The 27405-nt window shown below is 52.0% G+C and overlaps 2 protein-coding genes across 7 annotated transcripts in view; one reads left to right on the forward strand and one right to left on the reverse strand.

Moving 5' to 3' along the window:
• Nucleotides 1-2407, forward strand: part of LOC132226950 (DNA dC->dU-editing enzyme APOBEC-3G-like) — a 53351-nt gene extending 50944 nt beyond the window's left edge. The window contains exons 3-5 of one of the 3 annotated variants that reach the window (XM_059681512.1): nt 189-471; nt 1671-1791; nt 2036-2407. In XM_059681512.1, coding sequence (XP_059537495.1) covers nt 189-471; nt 1671-1791; nt 2036-2072 — 441 coding nt within the window. In that variant the 3' untranslated portion in view covers nt 2073-2407. The remainder of the gene's footprint in view (nt 1-188; nt 472-1670; nt 1792-2035) is intronic. The other 2 variants (XM_059681515.1, XM_059681517.1) reach the window with 2 other exon arrangements.
• The window catches only part of LOC132226953 (DNA dC->dU-editing enzyme APOBEC-3G-like), an 89733-nt gene extending 62560 nt beyond the window's left edge, over nt 1-27173 (reverse strand). Inside the window, exons 1-5 of one of the 4 annotated variants that reach the window (XM_059681520.1) lie at nt 26959-27150; nt 26059-26200; nt 24002-24266; nt 23475-23590; nt 22119-23178 (exon numbers count right to left, since the gene is read on the reverse strand). In XM_059681520.1, coding sequence (XP_059537503.1) covers nt 23149-23178; nt 23475-23590; nt 24002-24266; nt 26059-26200; nt 26959-26987 — 582 coding nt within the window. In that variant the 5' untranslated portion in view covers nt 26988-27150 and the 3' untranslated portion in view covers nt 22119-23148. Of the gene's footprint in view, nt 1-22118; nt 23220-23474; nt 23591-24001; nt 24267-25238; nt 25966-26058; nt 26201-26958 lie in introns of those variants that run through there. The other 3 variants (XM_059681521.1, XM_059681523.1, XM_059681519.1) reach the window with 3 other exon arrangements.
• Nucleotides 27174-27405: the final 232 nt, after the last annotated feature.

Genomic DNA, 27405 nt, shown 5'->3' on the forward strand with positions numbered 1-27405 from the left:
TCATGTGATTCATAAGTCGCCTTCCCTTTGACTGTGTAGATCCTGCATTGAAATAGCGTTCATCCTGACGCTGAGCCTGGCCCCTTCAATTCTGTGCTGGAGGCCAGTCCTCACCTGACTCTGGCTGGTCCCACCCTCCCCTGTTCACAGCAAGTGACAGGTCCCTCTTCTTCCCCCTCTGTGCTCAGGGTGCTGACACACACTGGGAACCTAGTCATGCAGAGTTGTGCTTCCTGGATCGGGTCCGTTCTTGGCACCTGGATGAGGGGAAGCAGCACAGACTCACCTGCTACATCTCCTGGAGCCCCTGCCCTGACTGTGCCCAGAAACTGGTGGACTTCCTGGGCGAGAACAGCCACGTGAGGCTGCGCATCTTTGCTGCTCGCATCTACACCTTTGTCAGTGGCTATGAGGATGGGCTGCGCAGGCTGCAGGACGCTGGGGCCCAACTCGCCATCATGACCCCCAAAGGTCAGCAGGGACTCCTGAGGTGGGAGGTGGGCGGGCAGAGAGGCTGGGAAATGGCTGCACAGAGGGGGCAGGAGGAGAATCCAGGTGGGGAAGCCTGTCAGCTGCCTGCAGGGGGGCTGCTGGGTCTGGAGAGGATGGAGTCCCCTGGAGGAGAGAGTTCAGGGGAGAGACAGGGTCCTGGGAAGGGGGAGGTGGGTCCCTGTTCCATCAGGACCCAGGTCCTTCCTGGTAGAAGGGGAGGGGCTGCCTCAGATTCCAGTGGAAGAAAGAATTTGAGGGATGAGCTCAGTGCCTTGGGAGGAGAGAGAAAGGGGGCAGGGAGATCCTGATGGGGAGGGTGTGTCCCTAGAGTCAGAGACCTGGGCCCTCCCAGCTCTAGGAGGAGCTCACCTGCCGGGAGCCGGTCCATGCTTGCTGTTTCAAGGGACCTGGCATATATGGCATACTTTTCTTAATATGTTTGCTCACCTTCTTGGCACTATGTGTTTTAACCAAGGTCACCTCTGAGAAAGCTTGTTTCCCCAGGTAGGGATTTTCCCCTGAAGTTAGGGAGGGAATAAAACCCCTCAACTAAGTGCCAGGCGGGTAATTAATCCCTTTAACTACGAACAATCATGCTTAAACTACATAATCTTTTCTCCCTGGAATGGAGATAAGAAACGCCCTAACCTTTGTAATAGAGATTGATAGGATTGAATCAACTGGTATAAATACAGTTGTAACAAGACAGAAAGACTCAGAACTCAGGAGACAGAATTCAGAAGACAGAACCTACACGGAGCCTAGAGATAGAAGAACTTCGCTGGCGAGAGCATGCCAGAGGATCCTGGACCGGGACTGGCCTCGGAGCCTAGAGACAGAGCCTAGCGGGAGAACATGGCAAGGGATCCTGGACTGAACCTGACTACAGAGATTGGCAGGAGAACCTGACTGGAACCTGGACACTGAACCTGACTGGAGAGCCTGGACAGAACCTGGCTGGAGAACCTAGCGAGGGAACATGGCTACAGAACCTCGCTGGAGATCCGAAACAGAACCTCTCTGGAGATCCGGGCTGGAGATCCTGGCTAGGCTGCTGATCAACTGAACGCTGTCTCCGTGACATTCCTTCTTCGCCGACTCCGTCCACACCTTTGGGGAACCCCTGGACCCGCTGGGGTTGGACCCCAGCACTCACCTTTCCCTCCCTGTTCCCCTAGAGCTCCAGCACTGCTGGGAAAAATTCGTGGACAACCAGGGCCAGCCCTTCCAGCCCGAGACTGAACTGTTAGAAAACATAGGAGCCCAATGTCAGAGGCTGGAGAACATTCTCAGGGTGAGGTTCCTCCCTCCTGCTCCTCCCCTTCCCCCCTCCTCTTCTCTCCCTGGGCCTGTCTCTCCCTCTGGGTCACCTGCTCCCTCCTGGGCCCCAGCTCCATCCTCCCCTCAGGTCTCACAGTCCCTCTGCTTTCTCCCCTCCTGCGCCCCTTTTCCTCCCCCTCCTGTGACTGCCCCAGACTCTGCTCTGTTCACCTTCCCACCTGCCTCACTCCCTGCTTCCTCCACCTCCTCCTTCTCGATCCAGAATCAGGGAAACTGAAGGATGGACTCAATCTCTCTAAACAGCCGGGGTCTTCTGGTGAACGACGCATAAAACACTTTCTTCAAGAAATGAAAACACATCACGTGCCGGATCCCCAACTTGATCCACAGAAACCAGCAAAAGGCAACGACTGGGCTGAGAAGGAATTTTTTTAAAAATCTGATTGATTTACTTTTCATTTAAAATCAGTGATTTGTTCTACATACACAGCAGTAACATTCTATTCATGACTATCAGAATCATTTTTTCCTTTTAGGGAAATGATTATTTTTTATTGATTTTAAATCCAAAACAATAAAATGAAAGATTAGGAATCTCCATAAAATGTCTTTTCCTCTGTAAGTGTGTCATGAAGTCCAAATCGTTCAATAAACACCTCAAAGTGCAAAGGGCTTTCTCTTCTGTGTGTCCTTCATGGGAGGGCCGTGGTCACAGGAATTCCTACAGATCAAGAAAAAGTCAGTGATGTTTATAGGATGAGAGGAGCCGGCCTGAAAGGGAGCAGCCTGGTTCTCAGTGGGGCGGCCAGGGTAGGACACAGTGGGGCTGGCCCCGCCCTCCCCAAGCTGGGCACATCCCCTGGGAGGGACTGTGGGGCCGGCACAGGGTGGTCTGAGAGGAGCCGGATGGACAGTCAGTAGGACAGAGGGGCATCCTCTTGGGGACAAACTCTACCAGCTGGGGCTCAGGTCACACGTGAGCCTGGAACACAAAGTCCCCCGTTCATCGAGGCTGGGGGTGGAGAGGACCAGCGGTGCCCCTTCCTGAGGTGGGCACACCCTGCAGCCTCTGCTCCCAGGCCATCCTGGCCGCCCTGCTGGGAGCCTCTCTGTTCTCCTGTGTGTGATGGGCGGACAAAGGCTCCCAGTCCAGCTCCTTCCCCTACAGGGTGGCTCCTAAGGGGAGCTCAGCTCACCGTGACCCCGCCCTACCCTTCCCCTCAGGGCAGAGTCTCCCTCCTGGCCTGGAGGGGCTGAAGGCAGGTTGTGTCTAGAAGAGGGGAGCGTGGGGGAGGCAGCACCAGCCTCCCTCCTCTGCACAGTGTCCCAGGCCCACGGCTCCCCAGTGTCAGCTCCCGCGCTGTCTTCTGTGGGTCTCCTCTGGTCCCTGAGGGCCGCTCACCTCCAAGGTCACTCTCATCCGGGAATGAATATGGGAAAGAGGAGGGGACCTTCCCCTGAGCTTCTGAGCCTGTGCATCCTCTCAGGGAACGGATGTCGTTACTCTGAGCAGGATGGCCGGTGGGAAACCCACGAATTCCCTGTTTCTACCGGCGACTCGTTTGGAGACTCCAGTGACCTGCACTGTGGACAGGAGAGCCTGGAGGGACATAAAGGCAAAGCCCTGACACAGGCGCTTAGAGCTCATTTTCCCGGCCTCTGGGAGGGAGAGGGGGTGAGGCTGGTCGGTGGGGCAGGAACAGGGTGAGGGGCGGCAGAAGAACGGGACGGAGGAGCGTTAAACCCGGGGAGCACTGGCGACCGCTTCCAGTCCTGCACCCTCCCTCCCCCAGCCTGCAATGTCTGGTCCCCAAGACCATACATGGTGGGTGTCACTTAGCTGGTGGCATTGTGGTGCTCTGGTGAGGTGGCTTTTTAAATACATTTTTATTGATTTCAGAGAGTAATGAAGGGGGAGGGAGAGATAGAGACTTTAATGCTGAGAGAGAATCATGGATCAGCTGCCTCCTGCACGCCCCACACTGGGGATCAAGCCTGCAACCTGGGCATGTGCCCCGACCGGGCATCACACCATGACCTCCTGGTTCATAGGCCGACGCTCAACCACTGAGCCACGTGGGCCGGGCAGGCTCTGTTTCTTTGAGGGCCCTGGTGGCCACTCATCCTGTGTGAGTCCTGAGTCCTCGTGTCACAGGGCAGTGGACGAGGTGGGCATCACAATTCACTCCTGTTCGATGCAGCTGATAAGACTGTGATTTTAAGCGTGCTCCCTCCTCACTGCAGAAAATGTGCAAGACCAGGTAAGTAAAAGCTATAGTCCCACCAGCACACAATATACTAGCATGTAACTTAACAGTAAGTCAGGGCGTTTGCCCTGTCATTCCAGACTCTACAAACACTCACTCTAGAGTGCAAGGACAATTTAAATTTGCCAGTACCATTGGGAGAAGCGTGTACATGAGCCTCAATTTAAACCTAAAACAAGGGTTTGATGAGGGCCCCCAGCCACGTGCAGGTGGGAGGGGACAGGAGGGACTCCCCATCTGGGGTTCTGGACATCGCCCGCCTCAGTCTGGGTGATGTTATACCACCTGGAAACCGAGGACCTTGCACTCAACTGTAAGTTACACCCCAATGACACAGTGAACGAACAAGGGAGCGCTACACAGCTTACACTCTCAAGAAGGAAACGTTTCCTAAAGGGCATAGAGCACCATGTCCCACATGAACTCCCAGATGAAAAGGCAAATCCGATCCAGGCAGGTTCACCAGATTGCTCTTGGCTTTGTGGTTGTTTTCATGAGAAAAGAAGTCTAACATCTTAAGCCATTTAAATTCAAATGACAGGTTAGAAGTGGCCGAAAGTGAAACCCGGGAAGAAGAAATGAGGAAGTGAAACAGTCCTGGCAACATCACCACCAGAGGAGCTGTGACAGGACTGTCGTGGAGCGTGTGGTCTGAGCCAGGGCCACACAGCGCCTGCCGGTGAGTGTGTTTGGGAGCCTTGCTGATGACTACGGTGGAGTTGCCATTGGGGGGGGGGGGGGGGGCGAGGCAGCATCAATTCTGTTGATGTTGGCAACTGGATGATATGTGTCATCTCCATGGGGAAGCGAGACTGACCCCTCTCCTGCTCCACTGCCCCCTTCAGACTCTCTCAGCCTCAGCTAATGACCCCCCCCCAGCAGAAAGGACCCCCTCACTTTCACCTCTACATCTAGAAACCTCCCTCCTTTTGTACTTCCCGCCACCATGACATAACCCCCTGGAGGTGCGGAGCCCCCTGCACCTTACTCATATTTGTGCCCCCAGTGCCTTGGATCAAGTCTCCACACAGTAGATGCTCCATTAATATTGGTCAAGAACTGAACAAATAAGAGACTGGGAAGTACTTTGTGTTCAAAGCACTTGTTTCTCTGCAGAAGAGGGAGATTAGGGAAGGGTTGGGCAGGGGTGGTGCTGAGAGAGAGACTATAAACTTTCCCAGGAGATACCTCTGTATTATGTGACTTCTTTCATTAGGCAAATAGTTCCTGAATCTTTGAACACAAATCAAGTCACTGCAGAAGGAGAGGCTTCCAGGTGGACAAAGGCAGGGAGAGGCAGGTCCAGGCTGCCAGGGCCACGTCCACGTGGGCAGCTTCCCCAAGGGCTACGCTTATCAACCCTCCCTCCTCCGGGTGTTCTCCAGCAGGGCCCTGCTCGCCCTCTCTCTGGGCCCCATCCCTCCAGGGCCAGGGCCCTCACTGCTGAGACCCCCAAATGTGCTTCTCTGAGCCCCAGCCCTGCTGCTCCTGGCCTGGGCTTCGTGCATCGCCCGGGGTCTGTTCTGCACGGGTAGCCACACCTGCTGGTCGCGCCTTTGCTTTTGCTCCTGGGCCTGCGGTACTTCCGGTCACTGCCACAAGGAAGTGTGATCTCCTTGGAATTCTGTACCCGGTTGTCAGGGCAGCCCTTGTGTGCGCTCACCGTTCGGAATGTCACCTGGAGATGAACTGAAAGGACGCCAAGTGGACTCAATGGTTCACAAGACACACAGAGAGAATATGCTGATTTCAGATCTTACGACCAAAAAGACAGGTACCCTGCAGTTACGAGGACACTGTCACCTGTGAGAACATTCTCTTGACCCTTAATTCCTGCTCGCTGATCACTTCTATTAAAACTCCAACCTATGGTAGCAACGTCTAAAATGGTCTAATTTTGCCATTAAAATGACACATTCCGTGACTTTCTGAAAATATGGCAAATGAGAGGGGTCTGGGAATGAAGCCGTCCGCAAGTCATTGACGAAACTCAGAGGGGAGACTCCTGACAGGAGCCACACAGTTCCACACCGTCCGGAGGAGCCCACTCCCAGAGAACGAGAACATTTCTCAAAATCTCTGAGTCTCTCTGGCTTCTGGACACAAGTGCTGGTCATTGGTTTCAGCATTTAACACACATGTGAACGCATCGTGTCCATCATCAATGAACACAGGCCTGTCTCCTGCTTCGTGATCCCCACGCCCACCTGCACCGCATTCCGGCCCCATTGCCTGCGGTTCCTCTCACCGCCGCCTGTGCTTGTTTTATACGGTAACAGCGCAAAGGCGATAACACGGGGATACCCAGCTGGGGTGGCTCCGTGGTTGAGCATCGACCTATGAACCAGGAGGTCACGTGCCCGGGCTGCGGGCTCGATCCCCATTGTGGGGCGTGCAGGAGGCAGCCGATCTGTGATTCTCTCTTTCATTGATGTTTCTATCTCCCTCTCCCTCTCCCTTCCTCTCTGAAATCAATAAAAATATATATATTTTAAATAACACAGGGAAGCCATGGTGCATGCCCCATAGTGGAACTGGAGCTGGGCAGGCTGCCCGCACACTGGCACAGCCACACCTGTGCCAGCCGGCCCATCAGAGCCCCACTTGGCTGTGGGAAGGATGCCGGGAGCTGCCAAGCCCCACGCCCCACGGTGTGAAATAGTATCTGCTTGAGTTCCCTGCCCCTGGGGGCTGGGGGACGGCAGTAACGGGTAGGCCAGGCCTTTCTCTCACACAATCACAGCGGTGCATGTTGTGCAAGGAGTGGGGAAATGGTCGCAACAGGTGAGCTTGGGTACAGGGTGTGTGGATGCTCTTTATATGCACCTTTCTGTGTGCTCCAAAGGAAATAAAACCTTTATATTTTTTTATTGCTAAAAGTATTACAAAGGGTATTACATATGTGTCCTTTCTTTTTCTCCCAGCCCTTGACAATCCCCTGGCCTCCCCTACCCCCCTGTGTCTTCTGTCCATTGGTTATGCATGTATGCATGCATACAAGTCCTTCAGTTGATCTCTTACCCCCCTCCCTTCTGCCCCCCAACCCTCCCCGGCCTTCCCGCTGCAGTTTGACAATCTGTTTGAGGCAGCTTTGCCTCTGTATCTATTATTGTTCAAAAGTTTATAATGGTCTCTATTATCCATGAATGAGTGTGATCATGTGGTATTTTTCCTTCATTGACCGGCTTATGTCACTTAGCATAATGCTCTCCAGTTCCATCCATGACGTTGCAAATGGTAAGAGTTCCTTCATTTTTATAGCAGCATAGTATTCCATCGTATAGATGTACCATGGTTTTCTAATACATTCATCTACGAGGGGACTTAGGCTGTTTCCAGATCTTAGCTATGGTGAGTTGTGCTGCTATGAACATAGGGGTGCATATATCCTTTCTGATTGGTGTTTCTGGTTTCTTGGGATATACTCCTAGAAGTGGGATCACAGGGTCAAATGGGAGTTCCATTTTTAGTTTTTTGAGGAAATTCCATACTGTCTTCCACAGTGGCTGCACCAGTCTGCATTCTCACCAGCAGTGCACGAGTGTTCCTTTTTCTCCACATCCTCTCCAGCACTTGTCATTTGTTGATTTGTTGATGATAGCCAGTCTGACAGGTGTGAGATGGTACCTCACTGTTGTTTTGATTTGCATCTCTCAGATGATTAGTGACTTTGAGCACGTTTTCATATGTCTCTTGGCTTTCTGAATGTCCTCTTTTGAAAGGTGTCTATTTAGGTCCTTTGCCCATTTTTTGATTGGATTGTTTATCTTCCTTTTGTTAAGTTGTATGAGTTCCCTATAGATTTTGGAGATTAGGCCCTTATCAGATATGACATTGGCAAATATGTTTTCCCACACAGTGGGTTTTCTCGTTGTTTTATTGATGGTTTCTTTTGCTGTGCAGAAGCTTTTTATTTTGATGTAGTCCCATTTGTTCATTTTCTCTTTAGTTTCAAGTGCCCTAGGAGCTGTATCAGTGAAGAAATTGCTTCGGCATATGTCTGAGATTTTGTTGCCTTTGGATTCTTCTAGAATTTTTATGGTTTCCTGTCATACATTTAAGTCCTTTATCCATTTTGAGTTTATTTTTGTGTATGGTGTAAGTTGGTGATCTAGTTTCATTTTCTTGCATATATCTGTCCAATTTTCCCAACACCATTTATTGAAGAGACTATCTTGGCTCCATTGTATGTTCTCGCCTCCTTTGTCAAATATTAATTGAGCATATTGGTTTGGGTCGATTTCTGGGCTCTCTAATCTATTCCATTGATCTATATGCCTGTTCTTGTGCCAGTACCAGGCAGTTTTGAGAACAGTGGCTTTGTAATACATCTTGATATCTGGTCTTGAGATCCCACCTACTTTGTTCTTTCTCAGGATTGCTGCAGCTATTCGAGGTCTTTTTTTATTCCAGATGAATTTTTGGAGAGTTCGTTCTAGATCTGTGAAGTATGCCGTTGGTATTTTAATGGGAAGTGCGTTGAATTTATAGATTGCTTTGAGTAGTATGGACATTTTAATGATGTTGATTCTACCAATCCATGAACACGGTATGTTCTTCCATCTGTTTATGTCTTCCTCTATCTCTTTTTTCAACGTCCTGTAGTTTTCTGAGTAGAGGTCTTTTACCTCTTTAGTTAAGTTTATTCCTAGGTAGCTTAGTTTTTTTTGTGCAATGGTAAATGGGATTGTTTTTATAATCTCTCTTTCTGAAAGTTCACTATTGGTGTATAGAAATGCCTCAGATTTCTTGGAGTTAATTTTGTATCCTGCTACATTGCCAAATTCATGTATTAAGTCTAGTAGTTTTTTGATGGAGTCTCTAGGGTTTTGTATGTACAATATAATGTCGTCTGCAAATAAGGACAGTTTTACTTCTTCTTTTCCAATTTGGATGCCTTTTATTTCTTCTTCTTGCCTAATTGCAATGGCTAACACTTCCAGTACTATGTCGAATAGGAGTGGTGAGAGTGGGCATCCCTGTCTTGTTCCTGTTCTTAGGGGAAATGGTGTTAGTTTTTGTCCATTGAGTATGATGTTGGCTGTAGGCTTGTCATATACGGCTTTTATTATGTTGAGGTATGATCCTTCTACTCCCGCCTTGCTGAGAGTTTTTATCAAAAATGGGTGTTGGATTTTGTCAAATGCTTTTTCTGCATCAATTGATATGACCATGTGGTTTCTTTCTTTCAATTTGTTTATGTGATGTATCACATTTATTGATTTGTGGATATTGTACCATCCTTGCATCCCTGGGATAAATCCTACTTGGTCATGGTGTATGATCTTTCTGATGTACTGTTGGATCCGATTTGCTAAGGTTTTGTTGACGATTTTGGCATCTATGTTCATGAGGTATATTGGCCTGTAATTCTCTTTCATTGTGTTGTCTTTACCTGGTTTTAGTATTAGGGTGATGCTGGCTTCATAGAATGAGTTTGGAAGTGTTCCGTCCTCTTGAATTTTTTGTAGTAGTCTGAGGAGGATAGGTTTTAGTTCTTCCTAAAATGTTTGGTAAAACTCCCCTGTGAAGCCGTCTGGCCCTGGGCTTTTGATTGCTGGAAGCTTTTTGATGACTGCTTCAATTTCTTCCATAGTTATTGGCCTGTTGAGATTTTTAGATTCTTCCTGATTGAGTTTTGGAATGTTGTATTTTTTTAGGAATTTGTCCATTTCCTCCAGGTTGTCTAGTTTGTTGGAGTAGAGCTGTCCATAGTATTTTTTAACAATCATTTATATTTTTGTGGGGTCTGTTGTTATTTCGCCTCTATCGTTTCTGATTTTGTTTGTTTGGATCCTCTCTCTTTGCTTCTTGGTGAGTCTGGCTAGAGGTTTGTCAATTTTGTTTATCCTTTCAAAGAACCAGCTCTTGGTTTCATTGATTTTCTGTATTGTTTTTTTTTTTTTGGTCCCTATGTCATTAATTTCTGCTCTAATCTTTATTACCTCCATCCTTCTGCTCACTCTGGGGTTTTCTTGTTGCTCTCTTTCTAATTCTTTGAGTTGTAGAGTTAGATGATTTACTACCATTTTTCCTTGTTTTTTTGAGATAGGCCTGTAGAGCTATAAACTTCCCTCTCAGGACTGCTTTCATTGTGTCCCATAGGTTTTGGATTGTTGTGTTTTCATTGTCGTTAGTTTCCAGGATGTTTTTAATTTCTTCTTTGATCTCATTGGTAACCCAATCAATATTTAATAACATGCTATTCAGCTTCCAAGTGTTTGAGTATTTTGGGTTGTTTTTTTTTTTGTAGTTTATTTCTAATATTATGCCATCGTGGTCTGAGAAGATGCTTTTTATGATTTCAATCTTCTTGAATTTGGGGAGACTTTGCTTGTGACCCAATATGTGGTCTATTTTTGAATCTGTCCCATGAGCCCTTGAGTAGAATGTGTATTCCGTGCCTTTGGGGTGAAGTGTTCTGAAGATGTCTATTAAGTCCATCTGATCTAGTGAGTCATTTAGGATTGCTGTTTCTTTGCTGATTGTTTGTCTAGAGGACTTATCCAGTGATGTCAGTGGTGTATTAAATTCCCCTGCTATGATTGTATTGTTGTCAATCTCTCCTTTGATATCTTCCAGGAGTTTTTTTTATGAATTTGGGTGCTCCTGCATTGGGTGCATATATGTTTACCAGGGTTATAGCTTCTTGTTGTATTGATCCCTTTAGTATTATGAAGTGGCCTTCCTTATCTCTTGTTATGGCCTTCACTTTGAGTTCTATTTTGTCCGATATAAGTATTGCTACCCCAGCTTTCTTTTCCTTTCCATTTGCCTGAAAGATATTTTTCCATCCCTTCACTTTCAGTCTGTGTGAGTCCCTTCTAATGAGGTAATGAGGTGGGTCTCTTGTAGACAGCAGATGTATGGGTCATGTTTTTTTATACATTCATCCACTCGATGTCTTTTGGTTGGAGCATTTAGTCCGTTTACGTTTAAAGTTATTATTGAAAGGTACTTGTTTGTAGCCATTTCTTTTTGTGTGTGGCTGTTTTCTTTCTGAGCTTTTTCTTTTTTCTTTTTACACCAGTCCCTTTAGCATTTCTTGCATGGCTGGCTTGGTGCTGATAAACTCCCTTAGCCTTTTTTTTTGTCTGTGAAGCTTTTTATTTCCCCTTCAAGTTTGAATGATAGCCTTGCTGGATAGAGTATTCTTGGATTCAGTCCTTTGCTTTGCATCACTTTGTAAATTTCCATCCATTCTTTTCTGTCCTTATGTGTTTCTGTTAAGAAATCATTTGATAATCTAATGGGAGATCCCTTGTATGTAACTTTCCGTCTCTCTCTTGCAGCCTGTAAGATTCTCTCTTTGTACAAAACATTTGCCATGGTAATTATGATGTGTCTTGGTGTGGGTCTTTTCGGGTTCACCTTGTTTGGGACTCTCTGGGCTTGTGTGACTTTTTTCTTCTCCACCTCAGGGAAGTTTTGTGACATTATTTCTTCGAATAGGTTTTCTAAACCTTGTTCATCTTTCTGTTGTTCTGGCACCCCTATTATTCGTATGTTGTTTCATTTCATGTTGTCCCAAAGCTCCCTTAGGCTCTCCTCCTGTCTTTTAATTTTTTTCTCCAATTACAATACAGTTTGGGTGTGTTTTGCTTCCTTGTCTTCTAATTCACTAATTCGGTCCTCCGCTTCTCCTAGTCTACTGTTGATACTTTCAATGGTGTTTTTTATTGCAGCTATATCGCTCTTCATTTCTTTTTGGGTCTTACTTAAGTTGTTGATTTTTTCATCTGTTTCTTCTAGCTTCTTGCATATGTTATTGATTTTTTCCTCCATCCGGTTTATGCACTCTGGGACCCATATTCTGAATTCTTCTTCTGTCATGTTGCATGCCTCTGTATCACTTACCTGCTTTTCTGGAGAGTCCTCCTTTTCTTTCCTTTGGGGGTTTCTTTGTCTACCTATGTTTGATCTCACCGACATATATAGATATTGAGTTGTTCAGTGGCTGCTCCCAGGGTGGCAGTGGCTCCTTGGGCTGTGGTTGCTCTTTGGGTGGTTGCGGTAGCAGCTGCTCCTCAGTTGGCAGCAGCTCCTCTGGTGGGTGCTGTTCACAGCTGTGGTGGCTCTTCTGGCTGGTGGGGGAGGCTTCACGTACAGCTGCTGTTCCTCAGGCAGAGGGTGTGGTGCTCAGGAGGCTGCTATTGCTTGGATCTGCTGCGTTGATTTAAAGGCACAAAATACAACACAACAAGGCACCATGTACCAGGCACTAAACACAAATATATTCAGGATATTAATAACCCCAAATAAAGGTGACCACCCGAATTAAGAGAATTGGGGGATAAGGAAGAAAGAAGAGAAAAGAGAAAAAGGAAAAGAAAAGAAAAGTAGGGGGAAAAAAGGAGTGCAAAAATGAAATTGGGGAAAAAGAGGGGTGAAAAAAAAGAGGAAAAAAAAAAGAGCGAAAAGAGAGAATGATGTAGAAGAGGGGAAGAGACTATTTATATGAGGAGAAAACTCCTATAGAACTGCCACTAATCCCAACAAATTCCAGCCACAGCTCCCTGAAGATGAATGCAAACTAGAAACAACCAATAATATCAAGAGAGGCAAGGGAAAACAGAAGCACAAAAATAACCGGAAGGGGGGGGTGGGCGGGGAGGGGGTGGTGGGTGGAGGGAGGGGAAAAACCAGCAGAAAAAAGAAAAAGAAAAAGAAAAACAGCCTCACAACCAGTCCTAAAAAACACACACACACACACAGAGACAAAAACAAACAAACAAACAACAACAACAAAAAACCCAATATACTCAACAATCAAGCAAACAGCAACAAAACAATAGAAAGATAAAAGAAGAAAAAAAAATTTTGGATAGTGAAGAAAGATAAGGGATATGTGTATAAGAATTTAGAGCAGTGGGTTGGAAATCTACACTAATAAAAGAGAAACATGGTAATTGGCGTACGACCGCTACCCTTCCCATTGGCTAATCAGCGAGATATGCAAATTAACTGAGAGCCAAGATGGCGGCCGGCAGCCAGGCAGCTTGAAACTAACATGAGGCTTGCTTTCCTCAGTGACGGAGGAAACCAACGTTCCCCGCCTGTGGCTGCAGGCTTCTGAGCCTGCATTTTAGAAACATTGTAACAAATACCACCGGACTTCAGCCAGCAGGATCGCAATATTGTATGCAAAGGTCAGAAACCTACTTTCAGCAGCGGAGGCCTAAGAGCTGGAGCCAAGCCTCAAGCTAAAGCTGGCCCAGAATAAAAAAAAAAAAAAGGAAAAAAGCAGCAGTTGGGAGCTTCTGTCACCCACCAGCCTGTAAACAGCCCTCAGCCCCTCACCCAGACTGGCCAGGCACCCCAGTAGGGACCCCCACCCTGATCCAGGACACCCTTCAGGGCAAACCAGCTGGCCCCCACCCGTGCACCAGGCCTCTACCCTATATAGTAAAAGGGTAATATGCCTCCCAGCACCAGAATCAGCGGAGCCGTGAGGCCTCCCGGCACTGGGATCAGCGTGACAGGGGGCAGCGCCCAAACCCCCTGATTGCCCTGCGGCTCTGTGTGTGACAGGGTGCGGCACCCCAACCCTCCCCCCTTGGGCCCTGCTCTGTGCGTGACGGGGTAGAGCCATAACCTCCCCATTGGCCCTGCCCTGAGTGTGAGAGTGGCAGCGCCCCAACCCCCTGATCGGCCCTGCTCTGTGGGTGATAGAGGGCGGCGCCCCAACCCGCTGATCTGCCCTGCTCTGTGTGTGACAGGGGATGGTGCCCCAACTCCCCTATCGGCCCTACTCTGTGAGTGTCAGGGGGGAGCTCCTCAACCCCCTGATGGGCCCTGCTCTGTGGGTGACAGGGGGGAGCTCCCCAACCCCCTGATGGGCCCTGCTCTGTGGGTGACAGGGGGGAGCTCCCCAACCCCCTGATGGGCCCTGCTCTGTGCATGACAGGGTACGGAGTCCAACCCCCCTGATGGGTTCTGCTGTGTGCGTGACAGGGGGCAGCACCCCAAACCCCTGATTGGCCCTGCTCTGTTCGTGACAGGGGGTGGCGCTGCAACCTCCCCATCGACCCTGCCTTGAGTGTGACAGGGGGCGGTGCCCCAACCCCCCAATCGGCCCTACCCTGAGCGTGACTGAGGGTGACATCGCAACCTCCCAATCCGCCCTGCTCTGTGCATGACAGGGGGCGGCACCCCAACTCCCCAATTGGCCCTGCTCTGAGCCCGACCAGGGGCTGCACCTAGGGATTGGGCCTGCCCTCTGCCACCCGGGAGCAGGCCTAAGCCAGCAGGGCGTTATCTCCCGAGGGGTCCCAGACTGCTAGAGGGCACAGGCCGGGCTGAGGGATCCCCCCTCCCCCCCGAGTGCACAAATTTTTGTGCACTGGGCCTCTAGTAGGATATATAAGTAGGGTGAAATTTTGACAGGTGATAAACAGAATAGGAAAAATCGCAAGCAGGAATAGGGTAAGAGAAACAGGACAACAAAAGGGGAAAAGTGAGGGAGAGGGTTTTAGCATAGAGGTAAAACTGAGGTAGGGAAAATTGATGCTAAAGGAACAATGAAAATAGAATGGAGGACACTAATCCCAAAATGAAATAAAGAGAAAATAAAATGGCACTTTAAAAAATGGTAAAATGGTAGCAGTAATAATACTGGTTAAAAATAAAAATGTAGTAATTAAAAGGGTAAAATCAGGTGATGGAAAAAGAAGGAAAAAAATTGGTTTCTTAGTTAAAAGGTGAAAAAAGAAAAAAAATTGCAGTAGTGAAGGTTCTTCGGTTCTTCTACTCGTCAGTCTGGCTCACCTAAGTCCTATCCAGAGCTGGTTCTTTAATTGTTACCCAGCTCTGTGTTGTTGCTGGGATTGAAAATCCCTCTACAGGCCAGACCCTGTTAACTCCCAGGGACTGATCAGATTATTTTAATCCTTCATCTTGTTCAGGGTCTAATCTGGGTGTGGCTGTGCTCCTTGCCTGGGGGCTGGGGGGAGGAGTCTCAGTCTCCGGAGAGAATGGCTGCCCCAGTCCTGGGCCCGGGGGTGTCTCAGCACTCAATTCGCTGCCACCTCTCCCAGGCCCCTCTCTCTCCTCAGTCTCTCCCCAGATTCCATGGAAATAAAACCTTTAAACAAATAAAAATAACATGAAAACAGTCACCATCTCCAGGAGGTTAGATGGATCCTTTGTTGCCTCAACTTCCCTTTGGTTTTCAAATTGCTTACGAGTGGGTGTTGTTCTTATAACCACAGACTTTTTTTTAGAGAAAAAAGCCTCTTGAAGCCATCATTTCTGCTCAGGGCCTCTGGGGGTGGAATTAGAGGCACGCACCCCACCCGCTGTGCGTCCCCTACTCAGTCTACTGCCCCTATGAAGGGTCCACGGCTTCTCTTTTCTGATGCTCAGGGTGTCTGTCAGGAGAACTTCTCTGACCCTCGGTGTGACGCAGAGAAAAGTGTGTGAGGTCACAGTGCTCTGGGAGAGACCAGTTTGCATTGCTTGCTCACGTTCACAGGATCGCCCCCAAACCCTCATATGCCGGTGACGGTAAGAACCTCAAGATGTGCCCTGTGCTGCGTTTATGGCACAAGATCTCGTTATCAAAACAGTGGCACTGAAGGGACAGAACGGAACTGATAGCTGTGTCCCTAACAAAAGGACAGAACGGAACTGATAGTAAAAGAACAGAACGGAACTGATAGCTGTGTCACTAACTCCTCTCCCAGGAAAGCCATAGAATGTATCAGTTACTCAGCCTGCCCTTATCTCAGCCAATGGGAAAGCAAGGGAAACTAGCCCCCGGCTCTCACTCAATCAACTGGAATCAACCAAGTGCCTCCACCCCCTTCCCCAAGCCCTATAAATTCTTTGTTCTCTTGGGACTTGGGGCTCTCTCTCGCATCCAGTAATGGAGGCAGAGGGGGACCAAGCCTGGGCTTGAATAAAAGACTCTATGCTTTTACATCGGACCCGGCTCCCTGGTGGTCTGTCTTGAGGGATCTTGAAATCTGGGCATAACAGCACCCAGTTTCCTGAAGTGTAACAGCCCTCATTTCGTTGCTTCTTCTTTTTTTAAAATACATTTTTATTGATTTCAAAGAGGAAGGGAGATAGAAACATCCATGATGAGAGAAAAGCATTGATGGGCTGCCTCCTGCACCCCCACACTGGGGACCGAGCCCCCACAACCTAGGCATGTGCCCTTGACTGGAATCGAACCCGGACCCTTCAGTCCCCAGGCCCACGTTCTATGCAGGGAGCCACACCAGCCAGGGCGATGGTCAGCCGCCCTCATTTCTAACAACAATCGTATTTTTAAAGGTCTTCCTTCTGCTCAGCTTCGCGCAGGCGGCTCCTGATTTTCCCTGGAGGCCAGGCTCCCCGTAAACCCGCCCTCGGGGCACAGCCAGGCTTTTGCTGGGCTCCATCCTCCCTCCAGCCACACAGCACAGCCCAATGCAGAGGCCCTTCCTTTTCCCGCTGCTGTTCCGGCCGCCACCCGAAGGGGACGGTTGGGAGTCGGGGCGCAAGCGACGCGCAGAGAGCGGCCTGGCGGGTCCCCGGGGTGCGCGTCCCCTCTCTCAGCAGCTGTGGTCCCTGCATCCGATCCCGCCCGCAGCTCTCCTCCCTGCAGACCCCGCTTCTTCTCGCGGCACCTCCACCGCTGCCCGCACAGAGCGAGGCTCCTGCATGAAGATGCGGACACTCAGCGCCTGCACAGCAGCGCCGCCCCCCGGAGATGCTGAATATTACACAGATCCATCACCAGCGGAGACTGTAGGCCCAACAGTAGCTTCCCTGGGTGTTCTGTTTCTTTAATACTTTGGGGATTATTTTTGTTGAAAATCCGAACCAACACAGGGTTTGCTGAGAATATTCCCCGTTTTTGGTGTGTGATTGGCAAACAAAAAAATGAAAGAATGGCGGCTCGGGTAATGAGAGCTTGAAAATACACGCGCCCTCCAGTGTGAAGGAGGCCTTGGGGCTGGGGACAGGCAGGCTCGCGGGGTCTGCTGGGTGCTGGTCAGAGGGGGCTGTCAGGGAGCGAAACTGGCCCCGGGGTCCCTGTTCCTCATTCACGTGGGCACCTGCCTGTCCCGGGCAGAACAAGCCGTCCCCGAGGTCCCCGAGGCTGCCTCACTGGCACCTGATTCCTGCCTGTGCTCCTGTCCGCGGTGGCCAGGGAGGCGGTCTCACCGGGGCCCCCACGGGGCCACCGCCCAGCGGCTTGGCAGGGGCCTGGGCGGCGTTTAAAGTTCTGCCTGAAGCATGTGTCCCTTTTGCTCACATTCCATTGGCCGAAGATAATGGCAACGGTGCTGGAAAGTGGGCTCCACCATGGCCCCAAGGAAGGAGAACCCCATGTTCCCGAGCAGCCCCCGGCCCTCCATCCCCATCACATCCTGCTGGGGTATCGGTCAGAGCCAGTACGTGAGCCCGGGAAAGGCAAGCGGAGTGACCACCGGGAGGAGGCCACGTCCGTCGATGTTCCTGGGTCTTTTCTGTCCTCCACGTGAGAAGGTAGAGGTCACCCTGGAGGAGGCTGGCCTCAGTGTCCCAGCCCAGCACAGCTGTGAGCCTGTGCTCCCTACAGCCTCCTGCAGGCCGATGACAGAGCAAAAGGCTCCTGGGCAAAGGCCAGACCTGAAGGAAAAAGACTGAGGACAAAGTATTCGTGGCCTCACAATCCTGCTATGTTTTTTTCAAGGATTTGCCTGCTCTTACCCATCTGCCTCTTACCTCTCCCCCCGTGTCTGTCTCTCTCACCAAAGCTGCCTTTGTAAGGCTTCAGCATCAAGAGTAAAAATAAAACCTTAAAAGCTACCAGATAGACGAGATCTATTGCCTAGAAAGGACCAAGAATCACACGGACAGAGCTTACAAGTTGTTTTTGTTTGTTATGTTTAAAGTTTTGTGGTTCCTATTATGTTGCATTCTATCTCCAGGTCACAAAAATGGATCAATACTGGCAAATAGATGTAGTGATGAAGATAGCAGCCTAACTCCTCAGAAGAGCACCATAAAAAAAATGAATAAACAGCTCTCCAGTGTAACTATGAAATATGAAACTGCACACTCTAGGAAAAAGGAATTCTTGGGTAACGACTTTGTGCATGTAGCCGTAAATGACATTGTGTTCAATGAGAGCCCGGCCGATGTGGCTCAGTGGTTGAGCATTGACTTACGAAAGAAGAGGTCACGGTTTGATTCCTGGTCGGGCCACATGCCCGGGTTGTGGGCTCGATCCCCAATAGGGGGTATGCAGTAGGCAACCAATAGATGATTCTCTCTCATCACTGATGTTTCTCTCTCTCTCGCTCTCTCACTCTCTATCTCTCTCTGTCTCTCTCATCTCCCTTTATCTCTGAAATCAAGTAAAAAAATTTTTTTAAGTTCAATGAGAAATATATGAAGTTTTCACTTATCATACAAGCAGCCCATTTGCCCCAAGCTCTCAATATGTTACCATTAAAACTAAAGCTTTGATAAATACTAGTCAGAAGCCATGAAAAAGGTCTTCCATGACCTTCCAAAAAAGCAATCACTCCAGTTTTTTCAGAGGAAGCACAAAAAAATTATGCTTTCTAATGAGAAATTAATAATTCTTGTTACTAAAGGTTCAGGGGAGACCAAAGCTACAGAAGCATGATTCTAAAGTGCTCCCTCTTAAATGCACATAAAAGCCAGTCATGCAATTCCCAAGAAGACTGTAAACCTGCTGTGAAGATCATGATAAAGACTGTGCTAGGAGAGAAAGCCAAAGGACTATTGACAAAACTCCTCTATCGGATGACACTGTTGTACGTTGCAGGCATCACGACTATACGCAGTAGAGCAGCAATGACGGCATCCACATGGCAAGGGGCTACTGTGCCTTTGAGCAGCCAACCCTGCACAGGGTGAGGCACACGGCAAGCCCTCGGCACAGTGGGTGCGAACACGAAGGGAAAGTGCTGCCCGGCTTGCCATTGGCTGGTCATTCCAAGCCTGGTACGAGGCTTTTACTTACAAATCATGGTCCCTGTGAGTCCTGGGCTAGGAATGGGCCTGTGGGTCGGTGCCAGAGTTGACGTGGCCGTGACTGTCAGGAGGAAGGGCTCTTGAACCAAAGGTGGCTCCACACGCTGCTTTATTCACAGAAAGGAGTTAATGGTCAACGGAACGCATGTAGGCCTTGGTTGGGGGTGAAGGAAGCCATAAAATAGATGCAAACAGCATCTCACCCTGCCAGTCAGATGCACACCTTCTCAGCTTGCTGTGAGAAACACCAGACAGGATTCGGCTCAGGATGCGTTCAGTCAGGACAGACACCCATTCCAGATGATTAAACAATGACTGGGACTAACGAGGTCATTGTTACGTCAGGACTTGGGCTCCATTCCGCTCAGGTGCCCAGTGTTGGCTTCTTTCAGACCAGCTCCCTGAGGTAGAAAAATGCCCTGGGTGAGGGGCTCAGCGGGTTGCAGCGTCCTCCCCTACACAAAAGGCTGTGGGTCCAACTCCCGGCCTGGGCACATACCTCGGTTGTGGGCTCCATCCCTGGTAGGGGCCCCTATAAGAGGCCACCCATCCATGTTTCTCTCTCTGAAATCAAGTTTTATAAATCATTTTTTAAAAAATGGTTACAGCAGCACCAAGCCCCACATGTTCACCACACACCATCCAAACCAATGGTGTGTCCCAGAATTCCCAGGAAAAAGTCCTGAGGTTCACACTGATTGAACAGATTTAGGTCACATGTGCACTTCCAACCCAATCATGGTGTGGCTGGGGGTGGATCCCACTGATTGCCCCGCCCCAGCCATAATGTCCAGAACCTGCAAAACAGACAAAGAGGGAAGGTGGCAGGGACATCTCACTGATATGAAACTATTCTCAGCGTTTGAACTTTGGAAATACTATCTTGCAATGTAACATCATTGCAGAAACTCTGCCTTTTCTTTTTCCTTTTTGTTACAAATTGGTGATGTGTGAAATCTTTGAGGAATTGTGCCTTAAGAAGATGCTTCAAGGATCGAATACCTAAAGCACATCCCTTGCAAATCCACGTTCTTCTAAGTCGCAAATGCTTCCAACAGTTACACACGCCTCCTGAGAACACTCTCCTTCAGCTTCCGGTCCCTGGAGCTCGGGAGCCGCGGGCTGCGGTGCAGAGATGGCCAAGTCCAAGAGCCACACCACGCACCACCAGCCCCAGAAATGGCACAGAAGCGGCATCAAGAAACGCCAGTCACAAAGATACGACTCTCTTAAGGGGGAGACCCCAAGCACCCCAGGGACATGCGCTTTGCCAAGAAGCTCAACAAGAAGAGCCGGACAAGATGCAGGCCAACACCGCCAAGGCCATGAGCGCAGGCACAGAGGCCTTCAAGGCCCCGGTCAAGCCCAAGGAGCCCAGGCCCAATACCCCAAAGGGCGGCAGCCGCAAACTCAGTGGACCTGCCTGCATGGCTCACCCCTACCTTGGAAATCCTGCTCCTGCCGCATTGGGAAGGGGCCCAGGCTCTGCCAGCCAAAGGCCAAGGAGGAAACCAAGACCCAGGCTGCGGGTGTGGTTAAAGCTCAGGCTCCCAAAGGTGCCCAGGCCCCACGAAGGCTCCACAGCAGAGGCCTCTGTCTGCCGACGTGAGGACGGAAGGACTGGGGGGCCCCTGGGCTGCTGTCTGCGTGGCCCTGGTGCCCTCCTGTGCTGTTTGTACAAATAAACCTGTGGCAGGATCTGTCTGTCAAAAAACAAACAGACAAAAAACTCTCCTCCATCCTCTCCCTCCTGAGGGAGTGGGGTCAGGAAACGGCAGGGAAGGAGCTGGAAGCAGCAGGCCCGACTTTCAGATGTGGAGGTGGCCGCCATCTGAGGCTTGGAGGAGACCAGCTGAGAAGACAACCCCCAGAGCTGAGTTGGGGGGGGGGGGTGTGGGGGGGGGGTGGGGGGGGCCCGGTTTTAACAGCATCAACTGAGCGCCTGACCAGGCCCACACTGTCCTCCGCCTCCCACAGGGCTTGTCCTGGGAAACAAGCTGACTTTCAGCCCCTCCATGGCGGCCACAGTCCCCTGACAACCCAGCCTTCTGTCCGTGATCTCATTCCTGCCCCGTGTCTCGCACCATTGGCCCCAGGCCGTGCTTCACCCCACCCCTCCCCACTGCACCCCACCCCGCCCCTCCCCACCCCATCCCTCCCCACCCCACCCCACCCCACCCCACCCCGCCCCTCCCCACCCCTCCCAACCCCACCCCACCCCACCCCACCCCACCCCACCCCACACCATCCCTCCCCACCCCACCCCACCCCACCCCACCCCGCCCCTCCCCACCCCTCCCAACCCCACCCCACCCCACCCCACCCCACCCCACCCCACCCCATCCCTCCCCACCCCACCCCACCCCACCCCACCCCATCCCTCCCCACCCCACCCCACCCCTCCCCACCACACCCCACCCCACCCCACCCCACCCCTCCCCACCCCTCCCCACCCCACCCCATCCCTCCCCACCACACCCCACCCCACCCCACCCCACCCCTCCCCACCCCACCTCACCCCACCCCACCCCACCCCACCCCACCCCTCCCCTCCCCACCACACCCCATCCCTCCCCACCACACCCCACCCCACCCCACCCCACCCCTCCCCACCCCACCTCACCCCACCCCACCCCACCCCACCCCACCCCTCCCCTCCCCACCACACCCCATCCCTCCCCACCCCTCCCCACCCCACCCCATCCCTCCCCACCACACCCCACCCCACCCCACCCCACCCCTCCCCACCCCACCCCACCCCACCCCACCTCACCCCACCCCACCCCACCCCACCCCACCCCTCCCCTCCCCACCCCACCCCACCCCTCCCCACCCCTCCCCACCCCACCCCATCCCTCCCCACCACACCCCACCCCACCCCACCCCACCCCTCCCCACCCCTCCCCACCCCACCCCATCCCTCCCCACCACACCCCACCCCACCCCACCCCACCCCTCCCCACCCCACCTCACCCCACCCCACCCCACCCCACCCCACCCCTCCCCTCCCCACCACACCCCATCCCTCCCCACCCCTCCCCACTGCACCCCACCCCTCCCCACCCAACCACACCATCCCTCTCCTGTCCTCTTCTTCCATCTCCTCAGGTCACGTTGTCTATCAAGTCTCCCTCTGGCTCTGTGTCCTCCTGACTCAGTCCCCTCCTACTGCTTTGGCCACAGGCCTATGACTGTCCTTATTCTCCATCCCTCCAATGTCTCTCACTAAAGGACTCAGTCCCAGTCCCTCACAGTCCTGTGTGAGGCTGTGACAGGGGGGTCCGGACATGTGAGCAGAAGCCTGTGGTGAGAGACCTGGAGCCTTCGTTGCCTGGAAGGCCGTGTGCAGGATGCCACCTGCCAGGGCTCGCTCAGCATGATTCAGGCTCCACAGAGACACAGCAGGACAGACAGCCGCTGCCTGCACTGCATCCTGCGTGGCCAGGTCCTGGGAAGGGCAGAGGGATCCTGTCTGCAGGGAAGCCCCTCCCTCCAGCGTCCTCTCCAGGGAGTGGAATTGGAAAGGCCTGAGGACACAGTAATCCCCGGCCCTCCCCTCAGCCAATGTCAACTTCAATTGCTCTTCCCAATAGTGACCCTGAGCCTCTCTCCTCTCCTATCGCATGGGCTGTCGTTTCAACACAGCACTACTCTCCGCACATCCTTGGTCGATGCGTTTAGGCTTTTGGGTTTGAGCTTCCGCTCCTATAAATATTACTGACTTTACGTGGCCAGTGGCAATTAGTGTGGCCACCGCCCTCCCATGAGGTACCTACAGAAGAGAAAGGCATTTTCACTTTTTCAGGTGTTTATTGAACTATTTGGACTTCATGAAACACTTACAGAGGCAAACACATTTGTGGAAGATTCTTAATCTTTCATGTTATTGCTTTGGACTTATAATCAATGTAAATAATTAATTTTCTAAATATAAAAATGACTCTGATAGTAATGAATACAATATTACTGGTGTGCATTTAGAACATATCATAGATTTTAAATGAAAAGTAAATCAGTCAGATTTTTTAAAAATTTCCTTATGAGCTCATTCGTTGCTTTTTACTGGATTCTTTGGAACAAGTTGGGGATGGTGGCACGTGATGCGTTTTCGTTTCTTGAAGAAAGTGTTTTATTCCTCGTTCACTAGATGACCCCCGACCTGTTTAGAGAGATTGAGTCCATCCTTCAGTTTCCCTGATTCTGGATCGAGAAGGAGGAGGTGGAGGAAGCAGGGAGTGAGGCAGGTGGGAAGGTGAACAGAGCAGAGTCTGGGGCAGTCAAAGGAGGAGGAAGGAAAAGGGGCTCAGGAGGGGAGAAAGCAGAGGGACTGTGAGACCTGAGGGGAGGATGGAGCTGGGGCCCAGGAGGGAGCAGGTGACCCAGAGGGAGAGACAGGCCCAGGGAGAGAAGAGGAGGGTAGGGGGGAAGAGGAGGAGCAGGAGGGAGGAACCTCACCCTGAGAATGTTCTCCAGCCTCTGACATTGGGCTCCTATGTTTTCTAACAGTTCAGTCTCGGGCTGGAATGGCTGGCCCTGGTTGTCCACGAATTTTTCCCAGCAGTGCTGGAGCTCTGTGGGAACAGGGAGGGAAAGGTGAGCTCCTCCTAGAGCGGGGAGGCCCAGGTCTCTGACTCTAGGGACACACCCTCCCCATCAGGATCTCCCTGCCCCCTTTCTCTCTCCTTCCAAGGCACTGAGCTCATCCCTCAAATTCTTTCTTCCACTGGAATCTGAGGGGCCCCTCCCCTTCTACCAGGAAGACCTGGGTCCTGATGGCACAGGGACCCACCTCCCCCTTCCCAGGGTCCCCCTCTCTCCCCTGAACTCTCTCCTCCAGGGGACCCCATCCTCTCCAGACCCAGCAGCCCCTCTGCAGGCAGCTGACAGGCTTCCCCACCTGGATTCTCCTCCTGCCCCCTCTGTGCAGCCATTTCCCAGCCTCTCTGCCAGCCCACCACCCACCCTCAGAAGTCCCTGCTGACCTTTGGGGGTCATGATGGCGAGTTTGGCCCCAGCGTCCTGCAGCCTGCGCAGCCCATCCTCATATCCATCAAGTTTGGTGTAGATGCGAGCAGCGAAGATGCGCAGCTGCACGTGGCTGTTCTTGCGCAGGAACTCCACCAGTTTCAGGGCACAGTCAGGGCAGGGGCTCCAAGAGAGGTACCACGTGAGTCTGTGCTGCTTCCCCTCATCCAGACCCCAGGCAGAGACCCCAGGCAGGAAGCACAACTCTGCATGACAGAATACCTGAGCACAGAGGGGGGAGTAGAGGGACCTGTCACTTGCTGTGAACAGGAGAGGGTGGGACCAGCCAGAGGCAGGTGAGGACTGGCCTCCAGCACAGGACTGAAGGGGCACAGCTCAGTGTCAGGGTGAAAGCTATTTCAATGTAGGATCTACACGGTCAAAGGGAAGGCGACTCATGAATCACATAATATCAGCATCTACAAAGGGCAGATCAGCAGTGAGGACTTGTTCTACATCAGCAAACCATGGCTCCCATGGATCTGTAACTGATCAGTCTTCACTTAGCCAGTTGATATTCCATTCACCATGGAATTTCATTAGTTTTGATTTTTTAAAGTTTTGCATTAAATATGGTTCTTTTTTCAAATCCTCACCTGGGGAGATTTTTTCCATTGATCTTTAGAGAAAGTGTGGACGGATAGGAGGGGGCAGAGAGAGAGAAACATCAACATGGGAGAGACACATCCACTGGTTGCCTACCCCACGCTCCACCACCCAGGGCCAGGGATCAGAGCTGCAACTGAGATAAGTGCCCTTGACCTGGAATCCTACCCCTGGCCCCTGGCTGTGCAGGCTGACGCTCTAACCACTGAGAACACAGATCTGGGCTCCATGTGATTCACCTTGGTACAGAGTTCCCAGAGAGCCTCTATTTGGTGCCCAAAGCCTATGCCTTCAGGAGCTACCCATAGTCAGCCCCTGCAGGGAGACAAATGGCTGAGGGCAGCCAGCCGGTCTGGTTCAGTGGGTTGAACAGTGACCCATCTACAAACAGGTCACAGGTTCCTGGTCAGGGCCCAGGCCCAGGTTGCAGGCTTGATTCTCAGGAGGAGGCGTGCAGGAGGCAGCAGCCAACCAATGGTTCTCTTTCATCACTGATGTTTCTATCTCTCCCTTTCTCTCTGGAAACAATAAAATTCTTACAAATAAATTAATAAATAAATAAATATAAATATATAAATAGCTGAGGTCAGAGGGAGGAGGCAGCTGAGACCCAAGGTCCTGGGCCTGATGCCACAGGGGTGGGTGCTTCCTCCAGGCAGGGGCACTCTCCCTCTGCTCCCCCAACTCCAGCTCCCACCTGTGCACCAGCACCTCCACACGCTTCCACTCTGGGCTTCCCCTGTGCTGCGCCCAAGGGTGACACACTCTGCGGGAAGAAGGGGTGAGGGCACCGAGGCAGAGGTGGGGAGACACGGGATGAGCGTCGCTGCTGGGCACACAGGAATATGGAGATGTGCCCACCCGCCCAGGGAAGGATTTTCAACCAGGGGCTCAGGGAGGAGGACGAGGTCAGGCCCACGGAGCTGGCGCAGAGCCCTGGTGGCAGAGGATGGTACCTGGGGACTCAGGAGGCGTCCTGGGCTCCGTGCAGCTGGCAATGCTCTTGTGGGGACAGCACCCTGCCAGGCTCTCCCAGGAGTGACTGGAGAGAGCACCAAGGGGGAGCTCTGCTCTCTGGCCAGAGGCTGCCCAGGCGGGGGCCAGGGAAGCATGGCCCCTTTGTCCGGGTGCCTTTCCCTCTGGCCGGACCCCTCCTCAGAGGCACAGCAGGAGGGACAGGCTGACCCTGGAGGCTGGGCTGACCCTGGGCTGGTGGGCCCAGGCCCTGGGACTGTGACTGCTTTCTTATGTGAGGCTCCAAGCTGCCAATCACAGCAGAGTCCGTCCTCCCTGCCTCTGGGCAACGCCACAGCAGCTGGGGGCCAAGGGACATTGCTCAGAGGACACCCCGCGGGCATGGGACCTTCTCCCCGAGTGTCCCGGGGCCCTGCCTGCTGTGCTCGCTCACCTGGTTGCGCAGGAGGCCCTGGAGCCCCTCCACTGGGACCCAGGCGTCACCCTCCCGGACCTCCACCTCGTAGCACAGGTATGTTTCAGTTGCCCATGTGATACCAAAGTTGCTCTTGAAGGTGGTTACATCCATCAGGGGTCTGTGGGCACAGGCAGGAGGAAGCAAGGCATGGGGCTCCTCTGGGGATCACCCCGTTCTCCTCCCCTCTGCACCCACATCCTGGCTAGACCCACAGAGGATGTGCGTCCACTCACTTAGCTGGGGCCGCCTTACCTCCCTCTCTGACCCCTTCTGGGGCTCTTGGGGGAGTCAGCCCAGTCCTTTTGTCAGGGTTTCCCTGGGAGCAGTGCAGGGGCTCAGAGCTCTGACGGGGCCTCTTCTGGCATCACCATCCTACCCTCGTCCCGCTGACCCAGCCCTGCCAGGTGCAGCCCAGTGGCGCTCTTTCCTCTGCTCTTCTGGGTTAACCTGAGCCACATCGTGCATCGGGGGAAAGGGTGGCCCCATCGGGGAAAAGAGATGCCAAACTAGTCTTCTCAGATAACTCATGACATTTCCCTTCTCATCATGAAACAATCATGTCCTTTACAAAAACCAAAACATAAATCTGAATGTGACCTCCTAGGGGCTCAGTTCAGAGCAGAAAGAATAGATTTCATGGGAGAAGGAGGGAGAGGAGAAACAGGGACCCTCAAGGGCGATCCCCACGGTCTAGCCGGGGGCTTAGGGGAGGCGGGGAGGACAGGCCCACTGGGCATCAGCTGAGGGGTCCTGGACATAGAAGGGCCATCAGGAGGGACAGGAGAAGCAGGGGGTTTTTTGGGGAGAAGGCAAGTCCACTCAGGGAGCCAGGAGGGGGGGGCTCAGAAGCAGGGCTGCTCCAGGGGCGGGTGGTACCTGCCAGTTGGTGCTGGGTTGTCCTCCATGTCTCAGCTCCTTCACCTTCTCTGCTGGTCACGGCCCGTCCTCCTCCTGTGCTGCTTTCAAGGACTGAGGTGCCTTATATGCCATCGAGGCACCTGGAAACTGCTGAGCTGACACTGCTGAGCCCCACCCCTTCTCTAAACTCAGGCCACTCATGCCACCCACATGGCGTCATAGGAGAGGGAACTTTCTGACCTAATGTCTCATCCTGTGCCCTCAGAGGCAAGTTAGGTTTTGGTTTCTCTGTTCTGACAAAGGCCCTCCCTGGACTGACCTGGGCCAGTGAGGTCCCCGGAGGTGGGGTCACCCTAGGCAGCATGGCACAGCCAGGCAGGGGGCAAAAGCACAGGTGAGAGGACAGGTGCTCCACCTGAGGAGGGTCCAGGCACGGGACACGGAGCCCCCACAGGACAGGCCCCG

The sequence above is a fragment of the Myotis daubentonii genome, chromosome 2 (genome assembly GCF_963259705.1).
Source record: "Myotis daubentonii chromosome 2, mMyoDau2.1, whole genome shotgun sequence".
In the NCBI taxonomy this organism is placed as follows: Eukaryota; Metazoa; Chordata; class Mammalia; order Chiroptera; family Vespertilionidae; genus Myotis; species Myotis daubentonii.